The 26926-nt window shown below is 38.3% G+C and overlaps 1 protein-coding gene across 1 annotated transcript in view; it reads right to left on the bottom strand.

Annotated features, from left to right (window-relative positions):
* Window positions 1–906: 906 nt before the first annotated feature.
* FAF1 (Fas associated factor 1) overlaps window positions 907–26926 on the bottom strand; it is a 152808-nt gene continuing 126788 nt past the window's right edge. The window contains exons 16-19 of the mRNA XM_014870659.2: window positions 20163–20243; window positions 19754–19831; window positions 16622–16837; window positions 907–4105 (exon numbers count right to left, since the gene is read on the bottom strand). Coding sequence (XP_014726145.1) covers window positions 4022–4105; window positions 16622–16837; window positions 19754–19831; window positions 20163–20243 — 459 coding nt within the window. The 3' untranslated portion in view covers window positions 907–4021. The remainder of the gene's footprint in view (window positions 4106–16621; window positions 16838–19753; window positions 19832–20162; window positions 20244–26926) is intronic.

Here is a 26926-nt window from a genome sequence, read left to right as displayed (position 1 = left end):
TTTCAGGTAGAAAACAATGTCTCATGCTGTGTACAATGTACAGTAATTTCTACTTTCTTTCATGACACATTCAGAAAAAAAAATAATTAAGGCTACTGCACTTGCCTTCTCTTTCATACAAACAGAATAACAGAACTAAACTCAGGTGCAGAATCAACATCCAGTTTCCACTCTCAGCTGTTTTGTTCAAAAAGACCAATGGGTGCAATGAACATCCACTGTCAAGGGCTGGATGGCTCAACTGAGGCAAGCACCCAGCTGCCAGCCTAGAGACTGGTTTGCACCCTCCCTCTCAGGGACCTTGAAGGAATTCTGTATTTTGGCAGTCAAACAGCTTTGCTAGTGGGCAGCACACACATTAAAAGTAGCTGTGCTATGGTGGTGTAGAAGTACACAAGGAAATTTCCAGCACAGGGACTCGTTTCTCCTCAGGCCCTCACAATACTGGAAAAACCAAAGTGTGAATTACAATCACTGAAAACTCCTCCTCTGGAGGAGGCCACCATCACAATTTCCAAATAAAAATGAATCCTCTGCTTTGTCAAAAAGTGGAAAGTCTTGGTGCTTCCCTTGCTGAGAGCCCTGAGGAGCAGGGCAGCAGAGGGGAAGCCTCTGCAATGGCACACATCAGACATCTCCATCTTTAGCATTTCAGACTGACTCCTCCAAGCAGGTTCTGCTTCTGCCTGGTAGTGACTCTTCACATGTAGAGTCACCCACTTATGTGTTTTGTGCTGGCTGTGGAAGCTGTTTGAAGGCACTGAAATCTTCTCATGTATTGTTTAGGGAGCCTGGACACAAGGCCGGGACAATGAAGCGCTTCAGTCCTGTGACTCTGGGATATTGTAATTTTGATTTTCCCCCACATATGGAAGAGTAAAATCATATAACTGTTTAGTAGAAATATTGCTGCAATTGAAAATTTATTTTAAGTTTCTAATGTCACCGAGTAGGTACAGTTTATGAAAGCCAAAGTCCTCTTCTGCTACATTAAAAAGAATAGACAACCCCCCCCAACACCATTAGAAACATCCTCAGCACTCCCACTGAGCTGAAGGGTGCATGTGCAGACAGAACACAGCAAACACTTGTGTTCTGCATGGTTTCTAATAATGATTTCAAACACCCCTGTCAACAGGCAGGAAGTTTCTCCCAAAGCCAGAGCGTGCCCCCACCTTCACCCCACGAGAAACAGGAGCCGACACATCACAAGGGATTCCTTTCAGCAACAGTAATTCCTTAAGACTTAAAAATTAATGCAACCATCATGTTAATGGTAATCCATTAATGTGAAGAACCTGAAGATAAAAACACAGAGCCAGGGATGTGCTCCATAGCAATGGTGTTACAGTTCTAGGGTAATACTGAATTACAAAATTTGAATGACTAGAGGATTATCCATGCCAGCAGAGCGTGTGAAGTGAATACCAGGAGAGCAGAAAATGATGGCATAGAATGTTAATATTTCTACACAGGGATTGGCTTATGTTGATGGTGTGATTCAGAAAGGTGACTCGACATGGTTGTTTCTTGAAATCAGGCCCGAAGTATTTAAGGACCAAAATCATTAACGTTTTATTTAAAGAGCGATACACTTGTTTACGTCGTGGCAGAACGACCCCTGTATACTGATCTCAAAATCTTTATATCAGAGGGCAATAATGCCACCACTTTGAACACTTCCAGTTAATTATCACTAGAACATTTTGATAATGACAGTGTATTTTGCAACATGAAGAAAATGAGGGAAAAAATAATAGAGTTTAGAAAAAAAAAAGGCCAAACAACCCTGGGAGCACTGACTTCAACAAGTTCAACAAATATTCAAGCCACATTTAATAACTTTATAAAACTAGTATCAAAGTAAAGAATATATAGTCAAAATACAGAAATCAAGTTGAGTGAGAGAAAACAGCCTGATGAGATCAAACAGAAGTTAAACAGAACAGATTAATATAAACAAGTTAGCTGAAAGGTCGCTTTGCTTCGTGAAGCACTATTTCAGCAACTCCTTTCCTCAACAGCCAGCTTAGAAGAAAAAAAAAAAAAAGCATCACTTTAAAATCCTGCTGTATGTTTTACTGTGATTGTTTGTAGAAACAGCATTACCCCAATTTGCAACCCATGTTAATTTCTTATTTAATAAACGCAGTGGAATTTTTTTTTGTAAGAAAACTAAAGTTCAGAATGAAGCATCTGCATTCAGCTTTCCATTACACATACATTTATCATTCAATTGGCTAGAATTCTTTTATTTGTGAACTGCAAATTATTAGGATTTGCTTACACTTCTAAACCTTTTGTTTGTGATAGATACTTCACTTCTAAAAGTGTCTGGTGTAGCACTCACTAATTACAGAATTATAAAAGGTAGAATAAGGCTTTGCCCGCTCAGAAATTCGCATTTTTGGTAAAGGTAACAATATAACAGCATCACTAACATCTTAATAATAGGCATACATTTAATTTCATATCGCCATCCTTCCAAAGAAAAAAAAAGAAAGACTAAAAGATGTGTGCAACTGGTTTTAGCTTAGTAAAAAATTTTCAAATCAGAACTCATTCAGCTACAATAAACACTATGAATTACGTATAAACATAGATGGAAAAAATGTGCCAGGCTTTAAATGAAAAAAAAAAAATTAATTTAGCAGATGAGGATCCTGTAGTGCTATTATGCACTATCCTGCAAGCCCAGAGATAAAACAAAAATAACAAAAAAAAGGGGGGGGGGGGAAAGGAGGGGAAAAAATAAAAAAGAAAAAACAAAAAAAGAAAAAACCCCAAATAAACCAGTTTTGATGCAGGTTTTGCATCAACTGCAGGTTATTGTCTTAGCCTCAGTATGCTCATTCTACGGCTGAGAAATTTAAAGTACCAGATTTTTCCATGTCAGGTACCAGGTAGCTGGTGCATAGATTTCAGACAAGAGAACTACGATTTCTTTAATTTGAGATGGGATCAATAATGTATTGTTAAAATGTCCAAAGTGTGCAACAATAAGGCAGATTTCTTATTACACCACCCCTTAAAATACCCATTGTTTGATGAACCAAACAAGGTGCTTTAAACCAGCAGAGTAATAGGAGACAAGCAAGTGCCAGAATGAAGAAAAACTGCTGAAATGGGAACTGCCCTTTCTTTCACAAGGAGAAATAAAGAACTTCTGTATCTGGTATTTGAAAGGTTTTTAACAGCTGATATTCAATATCAGCTGATTCCTGAAGTGTTGGCAAGATACCAGGTTTCTGGTACTGGCCATGTCTAATGTTATTTAAATATTCACATCATGCAATAAGCAGTTTCACACTGCAATGTAATGGAAAATACATCCTAAACTGAATTGGAACTGAGACCCAAAGCAGAACCAGTAAATAAATATCTCGCATATATGTCAAACTATATTCTCCAAACAAAACCTTACATCTTATCAAAGAAGTCAGAAAGTACTAACAAAAATTATATGCTTTCTACTATAATACTGTTAAATTTCAATGGCTGAGAATGTCCCATTAATTTTTTCTGCCTTTTAAAATTAGTTGACAAAGTAGAAATCCAAACACAGAAATAAAATGCATATATATGAGAGCACTGGCTCAGTGAGATATCAAATATACAGCATTCTAGTGTCAAAAGTACAGGCAGAAATGTCCAAGATTTCTTGGTGAAAAAGGGGCATTTGAGGAGTAAAAATTCTACTTAACAATCACTCACATTTTAACAGTGCATTAATTATAACAAAAGCTGGATGATAAGTGAGCAACAGAATCATAATGTTCAGTGTTCATAGCAGAACTTTATCCTCTGCTCATTTAAATGAGGTTGGAAACATATACTCATGTATGTGAAACTTTAAGTAGCTATGTTTGTTTTTTCAATTTTTCAGGATTCTTGCAAGAGGCAAACTTGTGACATGGAATTGAGCTGGATGTCAGTACAAGGTGGTGCTCAGAGAAGTCTTCCTCTCGATGCTGTGCCTCTGGCTTATCAAAGGATGATTAGTCCTACAATCTTGTTTGATCTATTCTTTTGCCTCTAGGAAAAGGGTTTCTTGAGGATACAGTTTTACCTCCAGTAATGATTTATTTGGATCCAGCTGGGTAACCTGTAAATACATGAACACAAAAATATGTGTAAGTAGACTTTTGTATTGTTTATCTTCACAGTGCAGACTCTCACTGGGAAGATTTTTGAGTCCCTCCATCAGTGAGAACTGAAGTAGTGAATATCATTTTCCAGGACACAGATTAAGAAATGGACTTTGTGTTTTCTGTTGTTGTTATAAATACTATTTCATAATAACAATGAACAGAATAATAAAAAACCAGAATCCTTGACATTAATTCCAAGAAGGTGTGGTTCTCTACCATAAACTAATGCACAAATCTATTTTTGTCAAAGTTAAGAAATTTTGGAAGGTTTACTAGAACACATGAGTTAAGACGAAAAATAAAGCTCCACTCCTAGATAATCATCCCAAATTTTCAGTCAAAACTGATGGTTCAAGCAGCATAGTCAGCTCAATAGGATGTCTCCACTGAAAAGGGAAACTTGATTTTCCTACTCCCTTTCTTGCTCCAAGTCACGTTGTGGAACACCCAGTTTACACTCCAATGTTTTCCAGACACTTCAGTCATCCCAGGCTGGCAGAAAACTCTTTAATTGTGTGGTTATTACACAACATATTTACTTATATAGATAAATTAACGACAAGTGTCCCAGCGTCCTTCTGACATTCAAGTTTACAAGTCAATGCTGTGACATCCTTCAGAATACTGCAAAGCTTCATGTAGAAAGATGAACCATTTTCCAGAAATATTTCACTTCCATTTTTAAACTTATTTCCCTGGTAATTCTGTTTTCATTAATTTTGCTGCGTAAGCACATCAGTTATAGGAATAGATCATTAGACTAATTATAGATTACTAGTCTTATGCTATAGGTATAAATGCAGATACATGCCAATAAACACTTCTTCCAAAGTTACATTTGTTTCATCTATGATCACAGCATGCCACTGCTTTCTAAAAACTTTTTTTGAAAACATTAAGAATTTAACACATGAAATGTTATGAATTAATACGAAATGTTCATGTAATTTTCTTAAAAGCCTAATTTACTAATCCTGTTACCTAGTAAGAAAAATAGTATTCACTTCTCATTCTCTCCCCCCAGCTGAATCAGGCAAACTTGAAATATATTTGCATTTCTATTGTCTTATTAAATAATTAGGGAAAATATTATTTAAACAAACATTCAAGGCTTATCACTTCCTAAGACCATCAAAACCAGTGTAACTTCATCTGACTACAGCAGATTTTTTTTAAAATGACATAAGTAAAAAAACCAAACCAAACCCAAAAACCAAACAGATGCATTATTTTATTCCTAAAGCAGGAACATATTTTCTTAAACTTCATGTACTGTGGTGAGCTACTGCTAAATGTCTGAAGAGAAAAATAATTTACAAAAACCAGACTCAATTTTAGATTCCTATTATCTACAGTCCAATTATGCATTCCTGCACAGATGCTGCTTGAATTATTGAAAGGTTATTATCTATGAAAGCAAACCTGTTACGTAAAAAACAGCCAAAGTAGTGCATTTAAGTTTGTGATTACAGAAGTATGCTAATTAAGTATCTTGTAGCATTTTTTAATGTTTTGGTATTCTGCTACAGTCTGTTACTGAATGGGGAGTGAGGTAAAGAGGGGTCTGTGCAATTCACAGTTTCTGAGGCATTAGGCACCTGAGAGAAGCAATTTTCCTTCTTTTCAGTACAAGCCCATATTAATTTAGACATCTCCATTTTCAAATCCTGCAACCATTTTCTTGAGGTTTTTAATTTGATTTTTTTCCCCAGCCTCCCAAGAAAAGGCAGGAAAGTCATAACACAGCTCTTTCACACTTGGAAAAAAAAATCTCCAAAGTATGCCTAGGCACTGAACACAACCTTCTAGGCTGTAACCACATGGAAACGTGTTATTCACTTGAGCATAATTCAAGATACATGCCCTAGTCTAAGGTTTGCAAACTTCAAGTGCCTTAAATAACAACACCACATGATGTTCCTTCCTCATTGAGAAGGGTCCTAAGAGCCTTCTGGAGTACCTGCAGCACAAGGACTGTTCAGCTTTTCACCATAATTTCAGTGTGCTGCTTAATTCACTGAGGGACAGCAGAGTTTGCAAATGTTTACACCATTACCCAATTAACTAACAATATGGCTCCTACATCTGTCAACAAACAAAGCTGTTGTTGCTTTGTTTTAGCTCCTTGGCATTTTCTGTTCATATGGGTCGCCATTGTACTTAATTATCACACCACAACCCTTCTGCAGCTTCTACTTTGTTATTTGTGGCTTGTAAATATGTTGTTTACTACAAAGAATAGAAGCCTTATTAGTGAACACACCACCTAACAAAAGAAATGGTTTCTCTTGTAAATATATGAAGTATAAGACTAAGATGCATTCTAACTTACAGTATTTTAAAACAAAATTAGAAACCAAAGAATGATCTATAACAGAGATCAAAGGAAAGAGCTGTAGCCTGCAAAGATGTATTCAGTATAGTGTTCTACTTAATTTCATTCACTTATATTTATGTACATTATTTCATAATGAGCAGTACAGAATGCCTTTAGATGCATATCTGTGTGTCTTTTTTCATTACCCTTAGTACAAATTCTGGAACCCACTTCAGAGCTGACACCCTTTGGCTCTCATGCCATGCACGATGCTCTTTCCAAAACAGCTCTGCACATGATATAAGTTACACTGTCCCAAAGCCCTACACCTTTATTAGTTAAAGATTTATTCTATATTGTTAGCAATTACACAGAAAATCATTGAAGTACGCTTATATATTGAATCTCATTTCATCTGTTCCACCAATGTGGTGAACACTTTCTTGATTAGGGCTGCAAAATTCACCTTCAACATAAGTTAAAGGCCTTAACAAATGCTAAAAGCACATTTTTATCTGTATCTTCAAGTCCTACAATAACTGGCTTTCTACCAGTTGTAAGCACATGCTCTAGGAGTCACCTCATGCATCACACTGTGAGACCAGCTGAATGTATTTTTCAAATCTTTTGTGGGTTTGCTAATGCCTAATACTTTATATCATAATGGAACATGAACTAAAACCCCTTGAAAAGAGACTGTAAAGCGTTCCAAGCTTATCCAGTGAGGAGGGTGGCAGAGGAGGGACTCAATGTCCAGAAGCAGAGAGTATAACAAGTGACAGCAAAATTAGTGACATTCAAGCTCACAGAACCCTGTACAATACCATGCAGGTGCATTCAGGGCTGTCCCAAAGCCCTGAACACAGAGAGTGCCCCAGGAGATTTTATCTTCAGGCAAATGACTTTCTGTGCAAACCTGAACACCCCCCTCCTTTCAGGGAAGACTCCTTTGAGGAAAACGAGCAGAGGTGCTACAGGACTTTATTTCTGCCAGTGTTAGATCTTGCCACTGAGCTCCTTTCACTGAAATAGGTTTAAGCTGGTAAACAAAACTTTTATTCCAACTATGGATTCAGTTTTATAGAATCTTAGGTTTTGGTGCACTGGAGCTATGGCTTCCTCTTTTAAAGAGCTTTGTTGCACAACCAATGTCAGTTTGGTGCCAGGGAGGTTATAATTTAAATAAGTATTTGTTTAAGTGAACTGTGTGGTGATTATTCCAACTAAGAACTAGCTAGCTGGAGTACTTCTGTGCCACTTAGACGTTCAAATTATTCATGATTCTGCAAGGCACAAAGTAGTGCTGCTAACTCTTATACTCCTCCTGTAAGAATACAGTAGCTGTTTACACTTAATTCTGAATTAATTAATTGGGGTTTTAGATAAATCAAAAATGAAAACCAATGCTCGTTTAAACAACATTTTAATACATTTTTACAGCAAAGTCTTTTTCCTTCTAGAATAACATTGGAGTTATTTCTGTCTCCACCTTTGCTGGCCTATCTGTCCTATTACACACTCACATCCTGAGCAGCTGTACTTTTACCACTTACAGGGTGTGGTTCCTTACCCTCCCTAACTCTGCGGGGAAAAGATAAATACAAAAAAAAATGGCTTAATGCCCAGGAAGGTAATTTAAAAATAAAGAATCAAATACACAATTATTATGACACTTACACAAGCAGTAAATATCACACCCTTCACCTTTCTCTCCACCCTAGGACAAGGATCTGATTCCTGAGTAGCACAGCCTCTATACCACTTACACACGCATGAATACATTTAATGAATCTAACGGACAAAGAGTTCTTTTACTCTCTTTCCTAATCCTCCTAAAGTATAAATGCAATAGAAATTACTTAAAGGCACACCTGGTAAAGTACCAGATCTGTTTAAAAAACTATATTTTCAGAGTGACACACAAACAAATACAGTGAATCCTTTCTACCTATTGAAATATCTCTGGGCTACACAGATAATACGCTCAACTTGAGCAACAAACAAAAGTAGAGTTACTTTATAGAAATATATGCAATTAGATTGGACTTAGTTGAATAAACTTGGAGATAATTTACATCTGAATTGAAGAAAGCCGTCACAAACAAGGAAAAATATGTCATAGTAAAAGACTTGTAGCCTCGATCCAAATACAAAGCTTTAATCCAATACATCACACTGACTGTCTTATTTCTTTGAAGAGGTTTTCTCAAAACATATTTTAGATTAAGCATATTTAAAAATGCATTTACTAAGCAAAATAGAAGCTGTTGATAAAACAGAAAATTGTGATGCTGTATCCTCTACTTTGAGCATGCTTCCCATTTTTCCCTTGGAAAGCTGTGCAGTGCTCTGAGATGCAGCCGACCTTGACACAGAGTCTAAGTTTTCATTGCCTTAACATAATTTATATTTTAAAAAATTGCTGCATAGATTTTAACCAGTGAAGACTGACTAGCCTCTCTCACACTACTTGCCTTACTTGACAGTAAATTAAGACAGCAACTGTGTTCTCCCCTGTTTTCTAAAACACTGAAAGTAATGACAGGGTGGTGCAAATAACAAGGATGAGCCCAAACTCAGTGTTGATATATTTGTATAGTGGCACCTGGACTATCTGGTGCTTTTTAAAAGTTCTAAATGAAAATCTGATTTTTCAGCTGGAATAAATACCTTCTATTTGTAAAACAAAGCTTAAAAACCCACAAAACCAATTTTTTTTATTGTCAAAACTAAATAAAGTCCCAATGTTAATGATATTTTTTAAAATACCAGATTTTTACCCAAATCCTATCGCTTTTTAACAGTGAGTAATGAAAGAAATACATAACTGCAGTTTATCTACTTTCCAACAAAAGGCTTTAGGAAGGGCTGTATACACCTGGGTAGCTCTGAGGCACTTCTGTGCCTCTTTTCAGCCAAGGACCAGAAATTTTGTTTAGTGATCAGCACCTGCCCAAAATACGGCCAAAATACATCCAGTTACCAACATCACTGAATATTTGTTTTATATTTCTTTCCAAGAACTAATCTCACTCTAAAAAAAATCACTGTAAAAAGGCTACATCTCCCTCTAGCCTTTCAAACAGCTCATTTTCAGTGACAACCAATCTGCTCTTTCATTTTGTCAGAAATGCAAACACTAAAGTATTTCAATTAAGAAAAGCCTCTCTGAATAATGTGACTTTTATTGTTGTGGTGCTAATGGTGCTGAAGTCTTACACAAGTTGCCTTGAGAGCAAGAAGATGGAGTTGGAGTCAGCTGGAGGAGCCACATGCAGGTCCTGACCTGGCCAACTCCCAGAATGGAAGACTTCAGGCTTTGAGGAAGAGTAAGGTGGGGTAAAGCTCTCCTCAGATTTTCTGCTCTCCTCCCTTCCTTCTTTCTGGTTTGAAAACTTTGATTTATTTAGGAATTCTTTGTGCAGTTTCTCAGAAAAAGAAAACCCTGGATCTTGTCTTTTCCTGACAAAGGACCTGCAGGAAGAGGAGTTCCACTGCCTTCTCCCTCATGCTATTTACCTTCATTCTTCTTGTTAAGCAGAGAAAGTTTAAGTACTGGCATTTATAGATGAGAGCATTTGTATGTTAAGCATCCTTTCTGTTGTGCCAGGGAGCAAAACAGTCCATTACTTGTGGGCAATGCTGCCTGTGTGCTTACAGTGAACTAACCATTATTCACATTTTTAATTATTTTTAAATGTGCTATCTACATAGAAAAAAGATGACATCCCCAGAAATACTACAGCTTTCACTCTGGAGATTGATGAAGAGCTGCAAGGAAGCCAACAGCCACATCCTCTGGAAGTACGAAAATATATAAACACATTTAGTGCTCCAAATGAACTGTAAGAACTTTGCTTTGCATACATCCCAGAGGGGAATGGATGGGAACACAGTCACTCACAGAGGGACGACCCAGGATTGGACTCATGTGCACTTAATTATAATTGCATGAAAAACCAATCCAAAAGGATTTTTATCATCAGTTCAAAGGATTAAGATGTTCAGATATCACAATGATATCTACAGTATAACATTGTGATTGGTAGATAGGTAAATGGAATAAAGAGAGTGCCTAGGACTGCTTTGGTGATTTAGTCTGATGCATTACTTATGCAATTACCAAAACAGCAGGAGATCATTAAATTTTCTGGTAACCAGACACAGCAGTCTTAGTATCATACTAGTACAAAGGCTCTCTATTGGTATTTTATCATTTCATTTTCTTCCTACGTGGGTCAAAAAAAAAGTCCACAAAATGGGTATTAAGCAAGAATTCTGGAGAACAAGTACAAAATATCTTAGCCCCAGTTTATGCTGGGTAATGTTATATGCAAGAGCAAAGCTCTACAGCTTAACTAAGGAATCTTCCTGCGAACAATAACACGGCTCCCCTGAAATAAATGTTTTGTAAAATGGGGCAATGCTGAATAAAAGAGCACTTTGGGTGCGAGGGATGTGCACTGAAGGGCTGTTGGGTGGAATATATTAATCCCATGGTTGGCATTAGTCACTGGGCTAACTAATGAGGATGATTCACGGAGAGCTCGCGCTCGCATTGAGCATTCAGCCTGGGTGAATGCTTGCTCACTCCTGTGAGCCCTGAGTAAAAGAGCTCATCTGAAATGCACACCTATTTCCTGAAACTGGTTAAACATTCCCTGTATTCAAATAGAGTTGCTGTAAGAGATCAAAACTATATTGATCTACAGAATGCAATTCTACCTCTTTTCTTACATCTGTGAGGTGAGATCTACTTTCAGTGACTTGATACACGAAGGGCTTTAATCCTTCGTTTTGGATCAGGTACTTATATAAAGACACTGGGTCTGAAAAAAAAAAACATCAAGTCTGTCTTTCTTGGAAGAAAACATTGTGAAAAGTCTTTCTGCAATATTTACAGAATTTTTTACTACCTATATGGAAATTATATTTCCACAAAAGTAAACATCACGTTTCAAGATGCAAAATACACTCAATGTTCTCTCAGGTGCTGTCACTGACCTCACCAGAGCAAGAATGTTACCTACTCCCTTTTTTAGGTGCTGACCAAAAGACTGTGATACTGTTCTTTGTGAGCAAACTTGTTAAAAGCAGGAGAACCTGGGAACTACAAATTCTTCAGTGTCCTTTCCTCTCGCATTTGAGGTTAATCTTTCCAATCCCTCCACTGTTACAAGTCATCAGGAAGAATGGTCAGAAACCAGGCTTCAAAAGGGGCATGGGAATATGCCAGTCTGGAATGGCCAATTTGCTTAGGCAACTTCTCAGTGTCTTAACTAAACCAAACCTAACTGCTTGAATAAATAAAATAACAACAGATCTTGAAAGGAGAGGAAAGACAAGGGCAGGTAGTATTGACTTAAGGAAAGCTGGAAATGATAGGAGGAGGGACATCTACCTTTGTAGGTGGCTGTGGCCTTGTGTAAACTAGATCAGAGTAAGCACATGACACCAGTGAGCAGAAAAATTTCAATTATGTGAATTAAAAGAGATGACTACTACTTTGTGTAGTAGGAAAGATAAGTATCAGTAACTGAAATGACTGGGAAAATTACAGGTATCACATGTAATTCTCAAAATTTTTTGAACCTATCAGAAAAAATATTTAATTCATCTGAAATCCTCCTCTGCTATAAAACAGATATTCAAGCTACTTTTCTCATTTAATTGAAATTATTACAAATATTAAGGTGTAGCTGTGACACTGCACAAATCCTTTATCACAATAACATCTTTCTTCCATTTTTCTATCAAGATCATGATTAGGGGGAAGAATGTTAAAAGTCAAAGATGGTCCTGGACATTTAACTCCTTCATGAACTATTTAGAGAGTTTAAACATGACCTAATGAGTTTAAAAGTAAGTTATCTGAAAGCAGTAGCTTGCATGGAGTGAAATTCAGAATAATCCTTACAAAGAACAGCTGCCAGAACTCATATACAAAATTGTCAAACTACCTGGCATAACAATATAAGGACTGTGCTCCAGCATCACCTTTCTGAGAATATTAGAGGGTACCTGCTCAGAGGACTCCATACCAAGTGCTGCAGCTAAACTTACTATCCTGTGGCATTATTTTCACTACTGTGAGCATCAAAGAGGATTAATCCTGCCAAAGCCCAGGAATGAACAATCACATTTGGGTTTGGAGGAATAGCTTACTCTATATTCCCATATACTTCCAAAATTGTGAATTCTCTGGCCCTAAATTTACTGAAATCCTGATCATATCTGATCTAAATTGACATGCAATTTGAGTTAAATTTCTTTTCTACCCTTTCAAGGGAGATTTTTTGGTTTCTGTTTATTTAAACTGCTGTTGAAATTGGTTAATTAAAAGGATTTAAAAAATCTTAATACTCTAAACAGAGCAAACTGGTTCTGAATTATTAAGCAACATTTTAGATGCATTTAAATAACCTTAAGTGACTTAACTGCCACCTGATCCTAAGCTGTGGCTCAGAAAAATAAAATGTGAAATACTGTAGAAGTCTTGGCTTACCAAGGCTTCCAGATACAGTAAATAAAGAGCTTAAGTCTCTAATACCATGTCTGCAGAAGGCATACTCTCAAACACATAACTAATGCTCCACCTCAAGGAGAAATCAGCAGCAGAAATTATAGCTTGCAAATTTGATTTTTCATGAGAAATTAATAAATTCAGTCTTTCAAACATAGCTTTTAGAAAGAGAAATCATGCCTGGCCCTCCCTTTCTGAGAGACACCACAAAACATTCACAAACATATTAACCCTAGCAGGGCAGCTGAAGCACTGTTTGGGTAAATTTCTGCACATTCCTCTTAGAGTTTCAGCTAGACCTGGTCCACTTCAGCTTCTTGCCTAAGTGGGGTAAAATGCCCACCCTGTAAGATGTTAATGGTTTTAGGAAGATTTGGGCACATCACCAGCACTGAAGTAAGTGGGGAACTGATTATCTGGAGGTCTCCAAGGCATTGGGAGAAGGAGAATCTTGCAGCTGGGAGGTCAAGAGGACTAAAAAAGTTGAGTTTGGGAAGGCTTTAAAGAGAAAGGGACTTAAATACTGAACTAGTAGGTTCACTAATATACATAGAGTAAGTTCTTTCTGTTATAGTTAAATATGATTTCTGGAAGAAAGGGAACTGTAACTCTGAAATCAGCACACATGTTTAACAGCACACACATTTGCTCTAAGAAGTCTTTGCAGGTGTATTTCAGAATAATGCCAAGAAATACAATACAGCTTTCCACTCCCAAAGATGTGTTTGCCAACACTTCCAGAGGCTGAGGCACGAGCTCCCTGCTGCCCCAAGCTCACACACTGTGGTACAAGATGTGGTGCTGAGGTACTGAGAGAGGAGCTGGTTAATATCTAATTTCAGCACGGGTAGAAAGAACAACAGAGCCAGTGACAAACACCCAATAACAAGTCACTGAATGTGCTTAACTGCTTTGGAATGTCACTGCTGCTTTAAAATCTACAAGAAGTGTCTGGAAAAGGTTAATCTGTGTATTTACTCATGTGTAGAAGTTTGTATTTACAGTAGGGTTATGATACCAACTTTAAGTTAGCTAAGGATATCTGTGTAAGCAACTGGAACATAGGACTTAGAACTAATGAATTTTTATTTATGAAAGATGTAAAAATACTTCAACAACACTGTATCAGGACTGATGGCTTTGAACAGCAGGTAAAAATGCTGTAACAATTTTATCACAAGAAAATGTTGATCTGCTTGAAGATAATCCACTTGTTTTGATAAGACAGAAACACTTTTGGGGTGTGTATAATATTGTGAAGCAGATTAGGACAGAAAAAAAACCACAAACTGACTTTAGAAGACATGTTTTCATCTTACTGCAGCAAAAGTCCAGCAAAGTAATACTGATACTTCCAAACTTCTTTTTTCCCAAAAATATTATGTATAGTTTAAATACAGACATTTTAAATGCTCTTGTTTTCTGGAGCACAACCATCCCAAGTGCTCTGTCCTTGTAGCACAGGTTCCTGTTCATGTTTGTAACACACCACACAGCAGAGGGGTCTTGATAACTTACAGTGTATTTTTACAGACCACAAAGCCCAAGGTATTGGCTTTGTTATACAGCCAACTTTGACTGTACTTCTTCCAAGCCATTCAACAATGCCTTATTTTTATTATTTTTGTTATTTTTATTGTTTTTTAATCTGTCTATGGAGTTGCATGATTCCAACTTTCCAAACCTGGGGAACGTGACAGATGCCATTTACAGTTCTCAGTGGTTAGCAAACCCCTGGGGAATATTTTTTGTCTGTCGTGGCTCTGGTGGTCACAATGGCAACGGGATTCATACATGGCTGAGTCAATCAGCATGAATCATTTATGTGACTCCTCATACATGGCATTATTAGGTTGGAATCACAGAAAAAAGATGACAGGGTCTTTGCTTCCCACACAACAGACCAACAGCTCCAGACCCTGCCATTAAATTCTCCTTTCTTTGCCTGAGCCTTTTCTCCCTGCCAGTTTCACAGATGTATTCACAATACCAGCCTGTTCTAATTTAGTGATATTTTTTTCTTTTCTACTCTTTTAAAAACTTGTTCTTATGTGATTTACCTGATAAATTTTGGAGGATTTTTACAGATGACTAACACTCATAATGATGATGCTGTGATTAAGTACAGAAACAGACAGTGTAAAGTGAAAAACAAAAGCAAAAACTTAAGAGGGTATACCTGTAGGGTTTTTGTATTAAATATGTTTTACATCAGAAATAAGTTACAGGTGGGGCAGTATGACTTGCAAAATATTTAAAACACACAAATCCATTGTTTAGATTGCAAACACTGTTTTTCTTCTGTCAAGTACACTGAACCACCAGTAATCCTAGAAACACGGGTGACTTCTAGTCTTTGGTTCCACTGGAAATGAAAGTGCATGCTTAAGCAGTAAAGTTAATTAGTGATTAATGAGATTCCTTTAAACATTGCTTTTCGGTCTGACTGATTAGGCTTCCCAATACAGGAAAAAGTGGAAGAAGAGCTACAAGCACTGCAATCCTGCTCACAGTTATGCCAAAATCAGGTCACAAACCACATCCACTCCACTCACTCATCCTCAGTTCCCATTCACAAGGTTGTATGCTTGCTAAGGATGAGCTGCTTCTCCTTTGGAGTACTTACAAATAAGATGATACAGCAAGAGGTATCTGTTACAAACTACTGCAAACATGTCAATCAGAGCCTCATTCCTAATGAACTTCCCCCAGGGGCAGTGATGGGAAACAAAATGGAAAAGCAATTCAAATTACTGAACTCCTTTGATGGAAAATGGTCTAACCAGTTGCCTGGAGATGCCTCCAGCAAACAAGACCCCAGCTAGTCCAGAGCTGCCCCACTCCTCTGCAGTGCTCAGGCAGTATGGCCAAAGAGCTGCTGAACTTCACCTACCACTGCTTGGCTCTGTCCTGATGTCTCTGCAGTGTCCATTCCCTTTATTTTTTATCCAGGGTCTCTGCACAGTTACTGAGCCTGGACCCACTGACTTTCACTTTTGCTGTAGCAATGACTAAATAAGAAACGAAAGCTAATTAGTGCAGAAAACACAGAGGCAGATTTCAAAGAAATATAGGTGCCAGTACAAAAATTATCTGTTGATTTTAATTGGCTATTGTAAGCAGTGAGCAGTATTGATTCTGAAAATCAGTCACAGCAGGTTCATCATACAATTTCAAGGTAGGAGATGTAATTATCTACTGGTACTATGTAACAGGTGGATCAAATATTTATTAGGATGTACTTAATAGTTCATAACTGGGTACTATCTCATGCTCAGCCTTGTTCATAGCATAAAGTATCAGAAGTATCTGCCCATAACAGACCTAAACCATGAGTTGATGGAGTCTCCTTCAAAACGGGATGTGAGCAAAGCTGGCTCAGCATATTCGAGTTTTCATTGAATATGGTCCACAACTTTTTCTGAAATGTAAGATTTTTTACAATATCTCTGGAGACAGGTTTCATAGCTCTGTAGTAACATCTGAAAGCACTGGTCAGCCAGCACCTGGCTTAGAGCACTCGAACATTCCAGGCACTCCTTTTACCTCCTATGCTAGAACACCCCAGCCCATCTAACCCACAGGAGCAAGAAGCAGAGGTATTTATTTCTGAAAGGTACATTTACTCACATCTCTCCTCGGAAAGGTGCCCAGCAGCTTGTACTCCTCCCAAGGATATCCCTTGGAAGCTACAAAATCAAAGACAACCTGCAGCTTGCTGCTGGCCAGGAAACGCCGCTCAAAGAATTCTCCGCTGGGCGTCCGGATGCGGAGTTTGCTGACAGACTCAGTGCTCTCCTCCTTGGGCTCGGGGGGCAAAGACTGCTCCAGGGACAGCCTGATAGCCTGGGGAAGGAAAAACAACCATTTCAGGTGCCAATGCCAGCAACAGAGGAAAAGGGCAGAAAGCTTTTCTTTTTATGTCTTCTAGAACTTCAAGATGTGTCGCAGTGCTCCAGAGCCTTTATATCTCAATGACAAAATTATTTTTATTCATTCCTTAATAACAGCCCACCAGACAACTAATTAAAATAAATCCTTCTTTATAACACATATTATTAGGTCTACAGTTAATGCACGATGGGATACGTAATTTAATCATTTGGCAGAAAGCCTTGGAAAAAAATTGAATGAGAGAATAATTGTCAAGTGGCCAATTGCTTCCTTAAAGGGTATAAATTAAAAGGCAGTAAAAGTATTTCTTTAAAAAGCACTTGTCAAATTGCCATCCTCTTGCAATGGTAATTGACCATTTGCAGTAGACTGGACCCTTAATGGCAGTTCAGAGTGAAAAGAAATACATGCAAGAAATTTATTAAAAATAAACTGACACACTTGTAAAAGCTGCAATTAAAAATGCCACGAATGTACATTAGATACACAGAATACATATAAAAGTAGGAATGATTAAAGAAGAAAACTGTGAGAACAGAAATAGGAGCTTGAAGATTTAAAGTTGGTGGTAGTAGTAGTAGTAGTAGTAGCAGTACTTGCAAGAAGATGGTTCCAAGTACAGGTGAACACATTTTCTACAACAACTTGCATGAAATCAGCCCTCAAATTGCAATGACACTACATGACAGTCATACAATATGATATATTAGACTTCCTGCTGATATTGCTGATGTCAAGATTTTAAGGGCTGGACCCAGGTCTGTGTTCTCTGTCCTCTGTCTCTGGGAGCTGTTACAGCACCAATCCTTTGATTAGATTTTTTTTTTTAATAAAATTTAAATGGCTAACATTAGACTGCTGAATGAAGTGGGCTTGATTTTCAAGGGCGTTCTTGGTACTCATGGGCAGCTTCAGCATCTGTCAAAAATTTGATCATACTCAGAAGCAGCTCTGTTACAATATCACCTCACTTAAGGTAGCACTTACAGAGAAGTGCTAGGAATGGAAGAAACAGCACAAACACACTGCCTGCACCAAAATGTGCCTAAAAGACAATTTTTCAGACTGAAGAGGCAGTCAGGCAGGGATTTACCCATTTTCAAGGAGCTTTCAGTATACACAGTTGCTATTTGTGCCTTTGAAAACCTCCCCAAGGTCATTTAGTAACAGAAACTGATGGAGGGTGATTACATTGCAGGGAAAGGACTGGGCAGAAACAAGATTACGAAGGCTTTTAAATAGTCTACTTCTTACACACACACCTCAGAGCAAATTGTATTTCAGTATAAATATTTATACATAGAACTTGAGTTCATTTTTGCTCATCTACTATGAGATTATATTTTAAATAGATTCTATTTTAATTTTCTCCCTCTCCATTCTCAACCACCTGCTTACTATCTTGCTGTTTTGACATTTCCCCACACAGTATAACAACAGATGCTACATTATTTACTGAACCCAATCAATTATATTATAGAAAAATAAACAACAGTAGCTCATTAGAGCTCCTTCCTTTGTGCAAAGAGTGCGTCGCTCCCCGAAGTAACCACTCTGCAATGCTTCAACATAAAATGGCAATTTACAATGGATATTCTGTACCAGCAAACCAAGCCAGAAAACAATGACATGATGGATCACATTAAAAACTCTTGGACCTGAACAAGCAATTTCAGTTTGTTGATAAAAAGATATTCAGTATGTGAAGAGCTCAACAGTCAGATTTTAAAATACAAACTGAACATAAAGCCACTTCTGTAAGTAAACACTGTTGCAAAACAATTCAGTCCAAGTAATCTGTATACTTGAAAATGGGGAGTGTTAGTAAACATTATTGTTAAAATCCCTTTTGTTCTACTAAGCAAACAGATCCTATTATTTTCATTACTGCACTCTGCATTAAAACAGGGAAGCCCAGCTATATTTTGATAACATGGGCCAGTCTTGCAGCCTTTGCATAAGAAAACCATTTCCAAAAGGCCAAGGTATCTGAAAAAGTTCAGGAGTAGATATAATGAAGCAGAAACAATTACTGTTTCTATGCATGCAAAATAACTGAGAAAAGAAAAACATAATTCTTGCCTGAGCCTGAGTGTGAGCCTGTTCCTGCTGCAGTGGATTCATGTTCAGCTGCTGTTAACCTCACAGAATTTCCATCTCACAACTAGTCTAGACCCTGAAAGAGGCTGCAGGAGCCATCTCTGAGAGGCACTGGAACCTTCAGCATTTACAAAATTTGCAAAATAAGAGGAACAGTACTCTTCACAGCACAGGGTTTCTGTTTTCTTACAGAGGCCTAGAGACATAAAGTATTTGTTTAAACACAATTTTCATTCTAAGGAAGATTCTGTAGAAGACTGTTCAGAAATTTTTTAAAGTACCACAAATCCAAATTTCAAGAGAATGTATTTTGTTTTCTTAATTTTTTAAAATAAGTGGATTGTCTCCCAAATTAAATTTGGTAACTTGTTCGATCAGAATTGCAGGTAGACTTTGTGCTACTTCCTGGAAAAAATGAAAGGGCTCCATGTTTTGAAAAGGAGTGGCTGCAGAAAACAGGTTAGAGCCTCCCAAAGATTCCAGCATTTATGGAGCTCATCTCACAGATCTCTTGTGAGCAGGTCCATCTAATATCTGGCTGTATTTGAGACCCAGATGATAAAACAGAAAAACTATTAAACAGTGGATGAAAATTATTTAGCTGCACTTTGTTTCACAGATATATAGTAAGAAATCACTAATAATAAAGAAAATTCGTCACATAAGAAGTATGCTTTGAATTGAACTTGCAGTGTGTGTTGAATGACAGTTTCAGTGCTCATAAGCTTCAGGAATTCAAAAAGTTATCAGAAAAGGTAAAACACTCACCTCACGTTCTTCCTCCTGCTCTTTCCGGATCTGTTCCAAGCGAAACTGCTCTGCCATTTCTCTCTCTTGTGCTTCCCTCTAACAAACACAAAGGGCAATCCCACATAAATATGTGATAAATACAAATGCAAAGATATCTCTCAACGTTTCCATAGAAATTAATAAAAGAGATAGGGTATTTATTAAGCAATCTTTTCCTGCCATTCCTTTCCCAAGTTCTATTATTAAGTGAAGCCAGGATGGGTTTAGCTAAAAGATGTAGCCAAGTCCAGTGCCAGTGACCTTATCTGGTGCCACTTTACAACACTGAGGAATTTAGGGTCTCATGTTCAGGTAGTCCTGTGCACCACAGAGCAGTCCCAAACTCCAAAGGGTTCCCATCCCATGGGGTCTCTCCCCCTGCACACACCTTGGCTCTGTCAGCCTCTAGTGAGATGCGGTACGCTTCATCCTGCTCTCTTTTCACATTTTCTCTGGCTTCACGTTCATCCTAAAGGTAAAAAAAAAAAAAAAAAGAAAAGAAAATCAAACAGTGGACCAGTATGATAAATACCTTCATGCTCACCAGCACTCCTTAATCCCAGTGACTTCAGCATCACCCAACTACTGCTAGGAGAAACAGTTTAGAGATTTCAGAGATGTCTCAAAGGGACAAGTAAGGGAATGATGTGTCCAAGTCCTGGCCTGAGGGCTGGACAAGGCACCCAGGCTCTGCACTGAGGGCCGTGGCAGGCACAGAGACCTGGAGAGGAGCAGCCTCCAGGGAAGGGGTCACTGCAGGGGGGTATGGGCTGGAGCTGGGGGGGATTTCCCTCCTGCACCAAACAACTTGGATGGTTCTGTATCAGGGAAGTGTGGTTTAGATGCTGAGGCTGGATTTTCATTGGCTCTCCACTCAGACTGACAGTGGGTAATGGCTGGTCCTGACAGAGAAAGCCCAATCCCAGGTCCTTCCTGGGTCAAAAACCCCTCAGCAGGGTCCATCCAGGGTCACGACTATCAAACATCATCCAGAAGCCTCAATTCACAGTGCTGAATATTATACAAAGATGGGAAAGTAGCAGGTCCTGCTCTGAAGTATCTCAAATGAACAGATGCAGGCAAGCAAGAAATAGAAGATTACCATGCCAGCAAAAAGTACCTTATCAACAATTACAGCACAAAAAAATAAAAGTTCGCTAAAAACATGCAAATGACAAAGTGAGGCATCATCCACACAGTGGATATCCCCAAAAGCTGGAATAACTGCACTGGGGTGGTGTCAAATAAAGCAAAGTGTACAATCAATAGCTTCATACTCTGCCTCTGAAGCAGAGACAGTGGCTGCTTCCCTGTGCTTACTCATCTTACATCTCATAATCCCCCCCAGAGCCCTGCAGAGGCTGCACTGGTCCCTACAAAAATCAATAGGATTTAGCTGTGAGACTGCTGGTGGCCTCAGCAGGGTCTCCCCTGCAGTTACCAGTAACACAGCACTTGCACTGGGGCAATCTGTCCCTTCTGTTTCACAGAAATTAATCTACTACCTACTGCTTCTTGAAGAATTACACAATCTTCCCATTCAGCTGCAACATTTATTCCACATAAAAGAATCATTTTTCTAATTGATCAATTTTCTCCTCAAAACATCAGTATTTGGCTAAAACTCAATTCTGGATGGGAGGAGCTCATGCTAACCATAATTATCGCAACATACAAACATGCCAAGATGTTCCTCAAAAAAACACCAAACATCTCAGTGGCTAAATCTCTAAAGTAGAATGAAAACACAGGAGGAAAGGACAAACTGCAGGGAAAACTATACAACTTCCACTTGGAAAGTAGCCAAATCTTTTCAGAGGAAATTCTTCTTCCTTACAGAAACAAGACCCAAAGTTATTCTACAATCAGTGTGTCCCGAATTTCATTCCAAGATTTAGAAATCATCACTTTATTCAGCAGAGCCAAAACACAAGCAGAATTCTTTCAAAATGCAAAAAAGGACAATAATCACCAAATAACCTTTCCCCTTCCTGGCTATTCTGGATATTGGTAAGTTTTAGGTACTCTACTCATGGAACTTGAGCCTGATAGCAAAAACTACCCTACATGAATATTCCATTTTTAAGACAAGGAGGCGTTGAAATAATTAAACAGCTCCCATTTTTATGTTTTCCACATATGAGGAAAGCTTGTTGAATACACAAAGATTTTCCAAATTCTTCTTATAGATGGAACATAATAGTAAAGAAAAAAAATTTGTGCTATTTATACTGAGACTTTTCGTAATCATACTGAAAATTTATCTAAGAATAGTGAGAACCAAAATAACCTTTCCAAATCAGCTCACTAAAGGAAGATGACTTCAGGCTATCTGCTAGAGGACAAGCCTTTAAAAAATATTTAGGATAATTTCAGAGAGAACCTATTCAAATGTCTTATTTTTTGACTCCATGTATCACATCTAACTCCACACACTGAACTTCAAAGGTCACACAAGTCCAGTAATGTCTGAAAGAACTCTGAAAGATTAGATACAACTATTGCAACTACAGACTCTTCTCCATCAGATTGCTGGCAATTAAAAGAGAGTTACTGTGGTTTATAAAAAAATAAAAAAATTACTGATGTATAGATTCTACAACTAGGATGGAAACATGAATTCAGGCATTAAAAATGTTAAAATTCTTTCTTCTCTATTAATTGCAGTTATCATCATCCTAGAAGTGGATTATGAAAAAGATGTCAGGAATGTGAAGAATTACCATGCATGACTGCCTGGTCCTCATAGAAATATGTGAGTCACATCTAAAAGCAAATGAGCATGCCACTGAGCCCTACATCTCATTGAAATAATACTGTTCTTACTGAAACAGACCTTAAAAACAAGCCTGGAATCCAGAGTTCTTTGGGTAAGCAGCAGATGTAATGCCATGAAATGCCTCTTTGTACCTACTTCTGTGTTAATACTTCTGTTTGCTAACACTGCTCACACTTAGCAGGAACCAGCTCCACAGATTTTACGGTTAATTGTGGTATTGTTCAGCTCACAGTTACACCTTGGACAAATTTTAAACATTAGAAGAAGCAGTTCTCCCTTTTGTAATGCAGTTTCTTATTTTAGTCATCTCTTCCTCTAGAGAAGAATAAGGATACCTCAAGTTCACCAGTAAGCAACTAAAGAAAACTCACAGTAGTGACAGGAAAAGCAGAAGGAAATATTTTGCAGACTCTTCCATTGCACTAACAAACAACATGTTAAGAATAGTCATGCCACTAACAATTAATATAAAAAAATTCAGAAGTGTTATCCATCAATAAAATTTGAGGCAGCTGACAACTTTCCTGTTAGACCCTACATAAATTTCAGTCAGCATTGACTGAACATCACTAAATGCATCTCCACAGTGCTTTTGCAATGAAGGCAGAACTGGCACTTCCCTTATTCAAGAAATCAAAGTATAAACAGCCATGGCTTATCCTGGGTCACTTAAAAAGCCTTCACCAGCAACAGGGGTTACACAGCATTTGTGAATTCCACATCAGTAGCTGAAGGCTGCTGTGAATGTAAACCATCCCCATCCTAAGGGTTTGGGGCTTGAGACAAGGGGACAACACTCCTTTGTACCTAAAAAGGGGGGAAGACACAGATTTCTGCTTTCCTATTTTGACAATGGGACAATGGGAGGACATATATTCAATGGAAGGCCAGAAATTTGAAAAAATTGCTTTTATTCACAGAATGTATTCTTCATCTATGACTTTTCTTTGCTATTATGCTTCTTAGAGATACAGTCAACCCAAAAATATCAAACACTTATGAGAGAGCAACAATTGACCAGAGAAAACCTTCTCCTGAGTAATATCCAGTGCATCAAGACTAAGAAAAACTGACAGATAAGATTAGGAAGAAATTTAGGATAACTCTCTCATATAATTATTTCCTAAACTATTTGTTGAAGTTAATCCTGAAATGCCTACTGACACGCATTTTCAGATGCAGGATGATGGACAAAGGGGTTCTTGATTGAATTAAGGACTGCAGAGTCTACAAGTTAAAAAGATTTGGCTTTTTGAATGGGATATTCTGCTGCAAAAGTCAGCATTGGCCTTTCTGGGCTTTTTTTTTTTTTTCCTATTTATTATTGTCATTTCTGAAGGTAGAATTTACTGATTTAACCCCAGGAATCAGCTTTGTACCTGATTTGTCTCAGGGAGCTGTGTTGTTTTATTCCCTGCTGCCCTTTGAGACCAGTTTTACTGTGAAGTAAAACTGGATGAGACATAACTTCAGAAGATAACCAGGAGCAGAAGACATTTCTCAGAGCACCAGTGAGTAAATGGCTATTATAAGAAAAAAAATAAAGAAAAAAGTGTATTTACAGATGCTGAATACCTATCTGAAAGACAGTTCATTTCACTGAACCACTCCTGAAATTAAAATCTGCAAATGCTTAAGGCTATTCACGGGAGCGTTAAAAGAGAAACACCCCTTTGTCCAAACAAACCAGTGCAAGAGAGGCATTAATTTGACTCACTAAGATGACAGACTTGCACACTGTATAACTTAAACATACGTGATGGGGAATACATGGAAGGAAAAAGTGTACACAGAGTGTGCTGGGTGCATGGGAACGAGGAGGACAAAGGAAATGGATGTTTTAGTGGTGGCAGAACCACGGGAGGAGGCAGGATGGGACAGGGTGAGGGGCAGAACAGCACAGAACCACCACAGGGTCCTGCCTGTCCACACTGCAGGCTGAAAGCTCAGTTCCAGCTACTGATTTTTGGGAATTAAGTCAAGTGACAAGAAGAAAACCAAACCCAAAACCTTCACGGAGTCTCGCAGTGCCTTTCCATGGGAGAAGAGCCAGCCAGTCCTGCTACATCAGCTGGGCTGAATATTCAGTAACTGGAGCCATCAGCCTAAAAGTCACAGGGACTAAAGATATTTTATCTCCCTTCTTTCTTCCCTCTGCCATTGCCTTGCACTTTGCCAAAGCTCTAACCATGCTGTGAACTCCTGGAGGCAGCACCTGCACCCACCAGGGTGTGTGGGGCCAAATGCTCAATGGGAATCCCATCGTTTGGGCTGCTATCATATTACAAACACAAAATCAGAAAATTCAATCAAATGAATTTTGATTATTGTAGTTTAATTAGTTATAACTAGTAATAATTAGTAAATGTGCTAATTAGATTTTTGAGGGGTTAAATCCCAATCTTTGCTAGATGAATGTCATCACCATAATGCTTTTGTGCTTTGGAACTTAATGAATTTCGTGTATTCTCATAATCCCTTGTTGTGCAAATACAGTACACTGTGATACACATGAAAGTGTTAGATGGAACACAGATTTTCTAAGGTAATCAGATGCCTGATGTCTACTGATTTACATGTGAGCTTCAGTCCCTAGCAGAGTCTCATGCAGAGCTGATGGAAGCACTTCCCCTGCAGGGAAGGAGGATAAGAAATTGTTGTATATACCAGGCTTCTCACAGCACAGTTGGGAAAATATCCCTCGGCCACTAAAGTCCCAAAGGCTGTGGCACAGAAAGAGGAAAACGAATTTATGCTGCTGTTTTGGAGTTTTGGTTTTCCTTCATGTGTTTTTGAAATCCCCATCCAGATATTGGTGAGGAAGGACTTCTGTTTTCCTCAAGCTCTAGAAGTATTTAGAAAGAGATGTCACCCAAGAACAGAGAGGAAAGATGGTGACTCTGCAGGCCTACAGTTTTCTACAGCTTATCTTCAGTCAGAGTCTGTTTACAGCAGTTTTTTAAGTGTCTCTCTTTTACACTACAGACCAGTGTGCTGGCAGACATAGTTTAAAGTGAATGAAAGTTTTTAATTGGTATTTGTAAAAATAAGAAGGTCTCTGAAACAACTGTGGGTATTACAATTCCACCTTGAAGTCTAATCCAAGAGCAGGAGTGCCAGTGTTGCATAAGGACAAAAATAAACACGACCAGAGACCTACTGTTACTTAAATGTGGACAAGTTGGACCAGCTGTGTAACAGTCAGTGCTTCTACAGTAATAAATGTTGACAGCAAAAATAAAAAATGCATTACTGAGGCATCATCAAATGAGCCCTGTCATTACATGGAAACTCCGCCCTGTATAAGCTTGTCAAAAAGTGTTACTGTAATCCTTTGAGAAGCCTCCTCCTCAGGCAATGAAGAAAAAATGTTGAGGATGGGCCCAGAACAGGTGTGCTGTGCTGTAATGCCAGGATTTAATCACAGATCTCTTCACATTAATCTCACAAAGGAACTAACTCGGATCTATTCAGGCCCATCACGCCACACTGAGATGATTATTTAACTACTCGACTAAAGCAAGCAAGCTCACAGGGTGTTTAAAAATGGACATTCCAGGGTGTAGAATATTTTACAACTATTATTTGTTTTCCTAAGCCCAGGACCAGGCATTGACACTTAAGAGGAACTGATACTCAAGAGGAACTGATACTACACACTCTTTTCAAAATCAGCACCCAAAAAATCTCAGTGCACACCTTGACTAACAGTGACAGAGGCTGGTTATCCCTGCTCTGAAATACCCTCCCTTGCTTACAGGAGAAACTTCTTAATGATATTTATTCCCTCTCTGCAAAACCCTCCAGCTCCACCTGAGCAGTAGCTGAGGTGTCAACTCCTGTGGTGGTGACCAGGGGAGCAAACATGGTTAGAAAAAGAAAATACATCCATCAGATGCATGAAATAGTTAGTGCAGCTGCAGAATAACTCTGCATACACAGCGTGAGGTTGGACTTCAGTCCCCAGACCTGACTGCACTGGGAAAGGTGGGACTGTATCCTGGCCAAGTGGTTTCACTACTGATGGTCACTGAATCCTCAACTGAATTACCCACTGGCCACTTCTAATGTGAGCACAACAGTGTGCTGCTAATCCAATTTTGTTATTTGTGGTGTGTTCTTCCAGCAATTTCAGGAGCAAATTTAAAAAAACGGGCAGCAGGACACCTAGACCATGTACAATATATATACAATGGCATATCAACAACATGGTCCAAAAGAGGCAGGAGGTTTCCAAAATGTCATCTGGCCAACACAGCAACAGCTCATGATTGACCCAGAACCCTGGAGAGGCAGGGTAAAGAATGGGACAGCAGGTTGATCTTCTTTTAAGAAAACTTGGAAGTGAAAACAGGTGCAGAAATTACACACCA

The sequence above is a fragment of the Sturnus vulgaris genome, chromosome 9 (assembly GCF_052056855.1).
Source record: "Sturnus vulgaris isolate bStuVul1 chromosome 9, bStuVul1.hap1, whole genome shotgun sequence".
Taxonomy (NCBI): Eukaryota; Metazoa; Chordata; class Aves; order Passeriformes; family Sturnidae; genus Sturnus; species Sturnus vulgaris.
The sequence above is the reverse complement of the archived record's forward strand: the minus strand, read 5'-3'. Positions and strand labels throughout refer to the sequence as shown.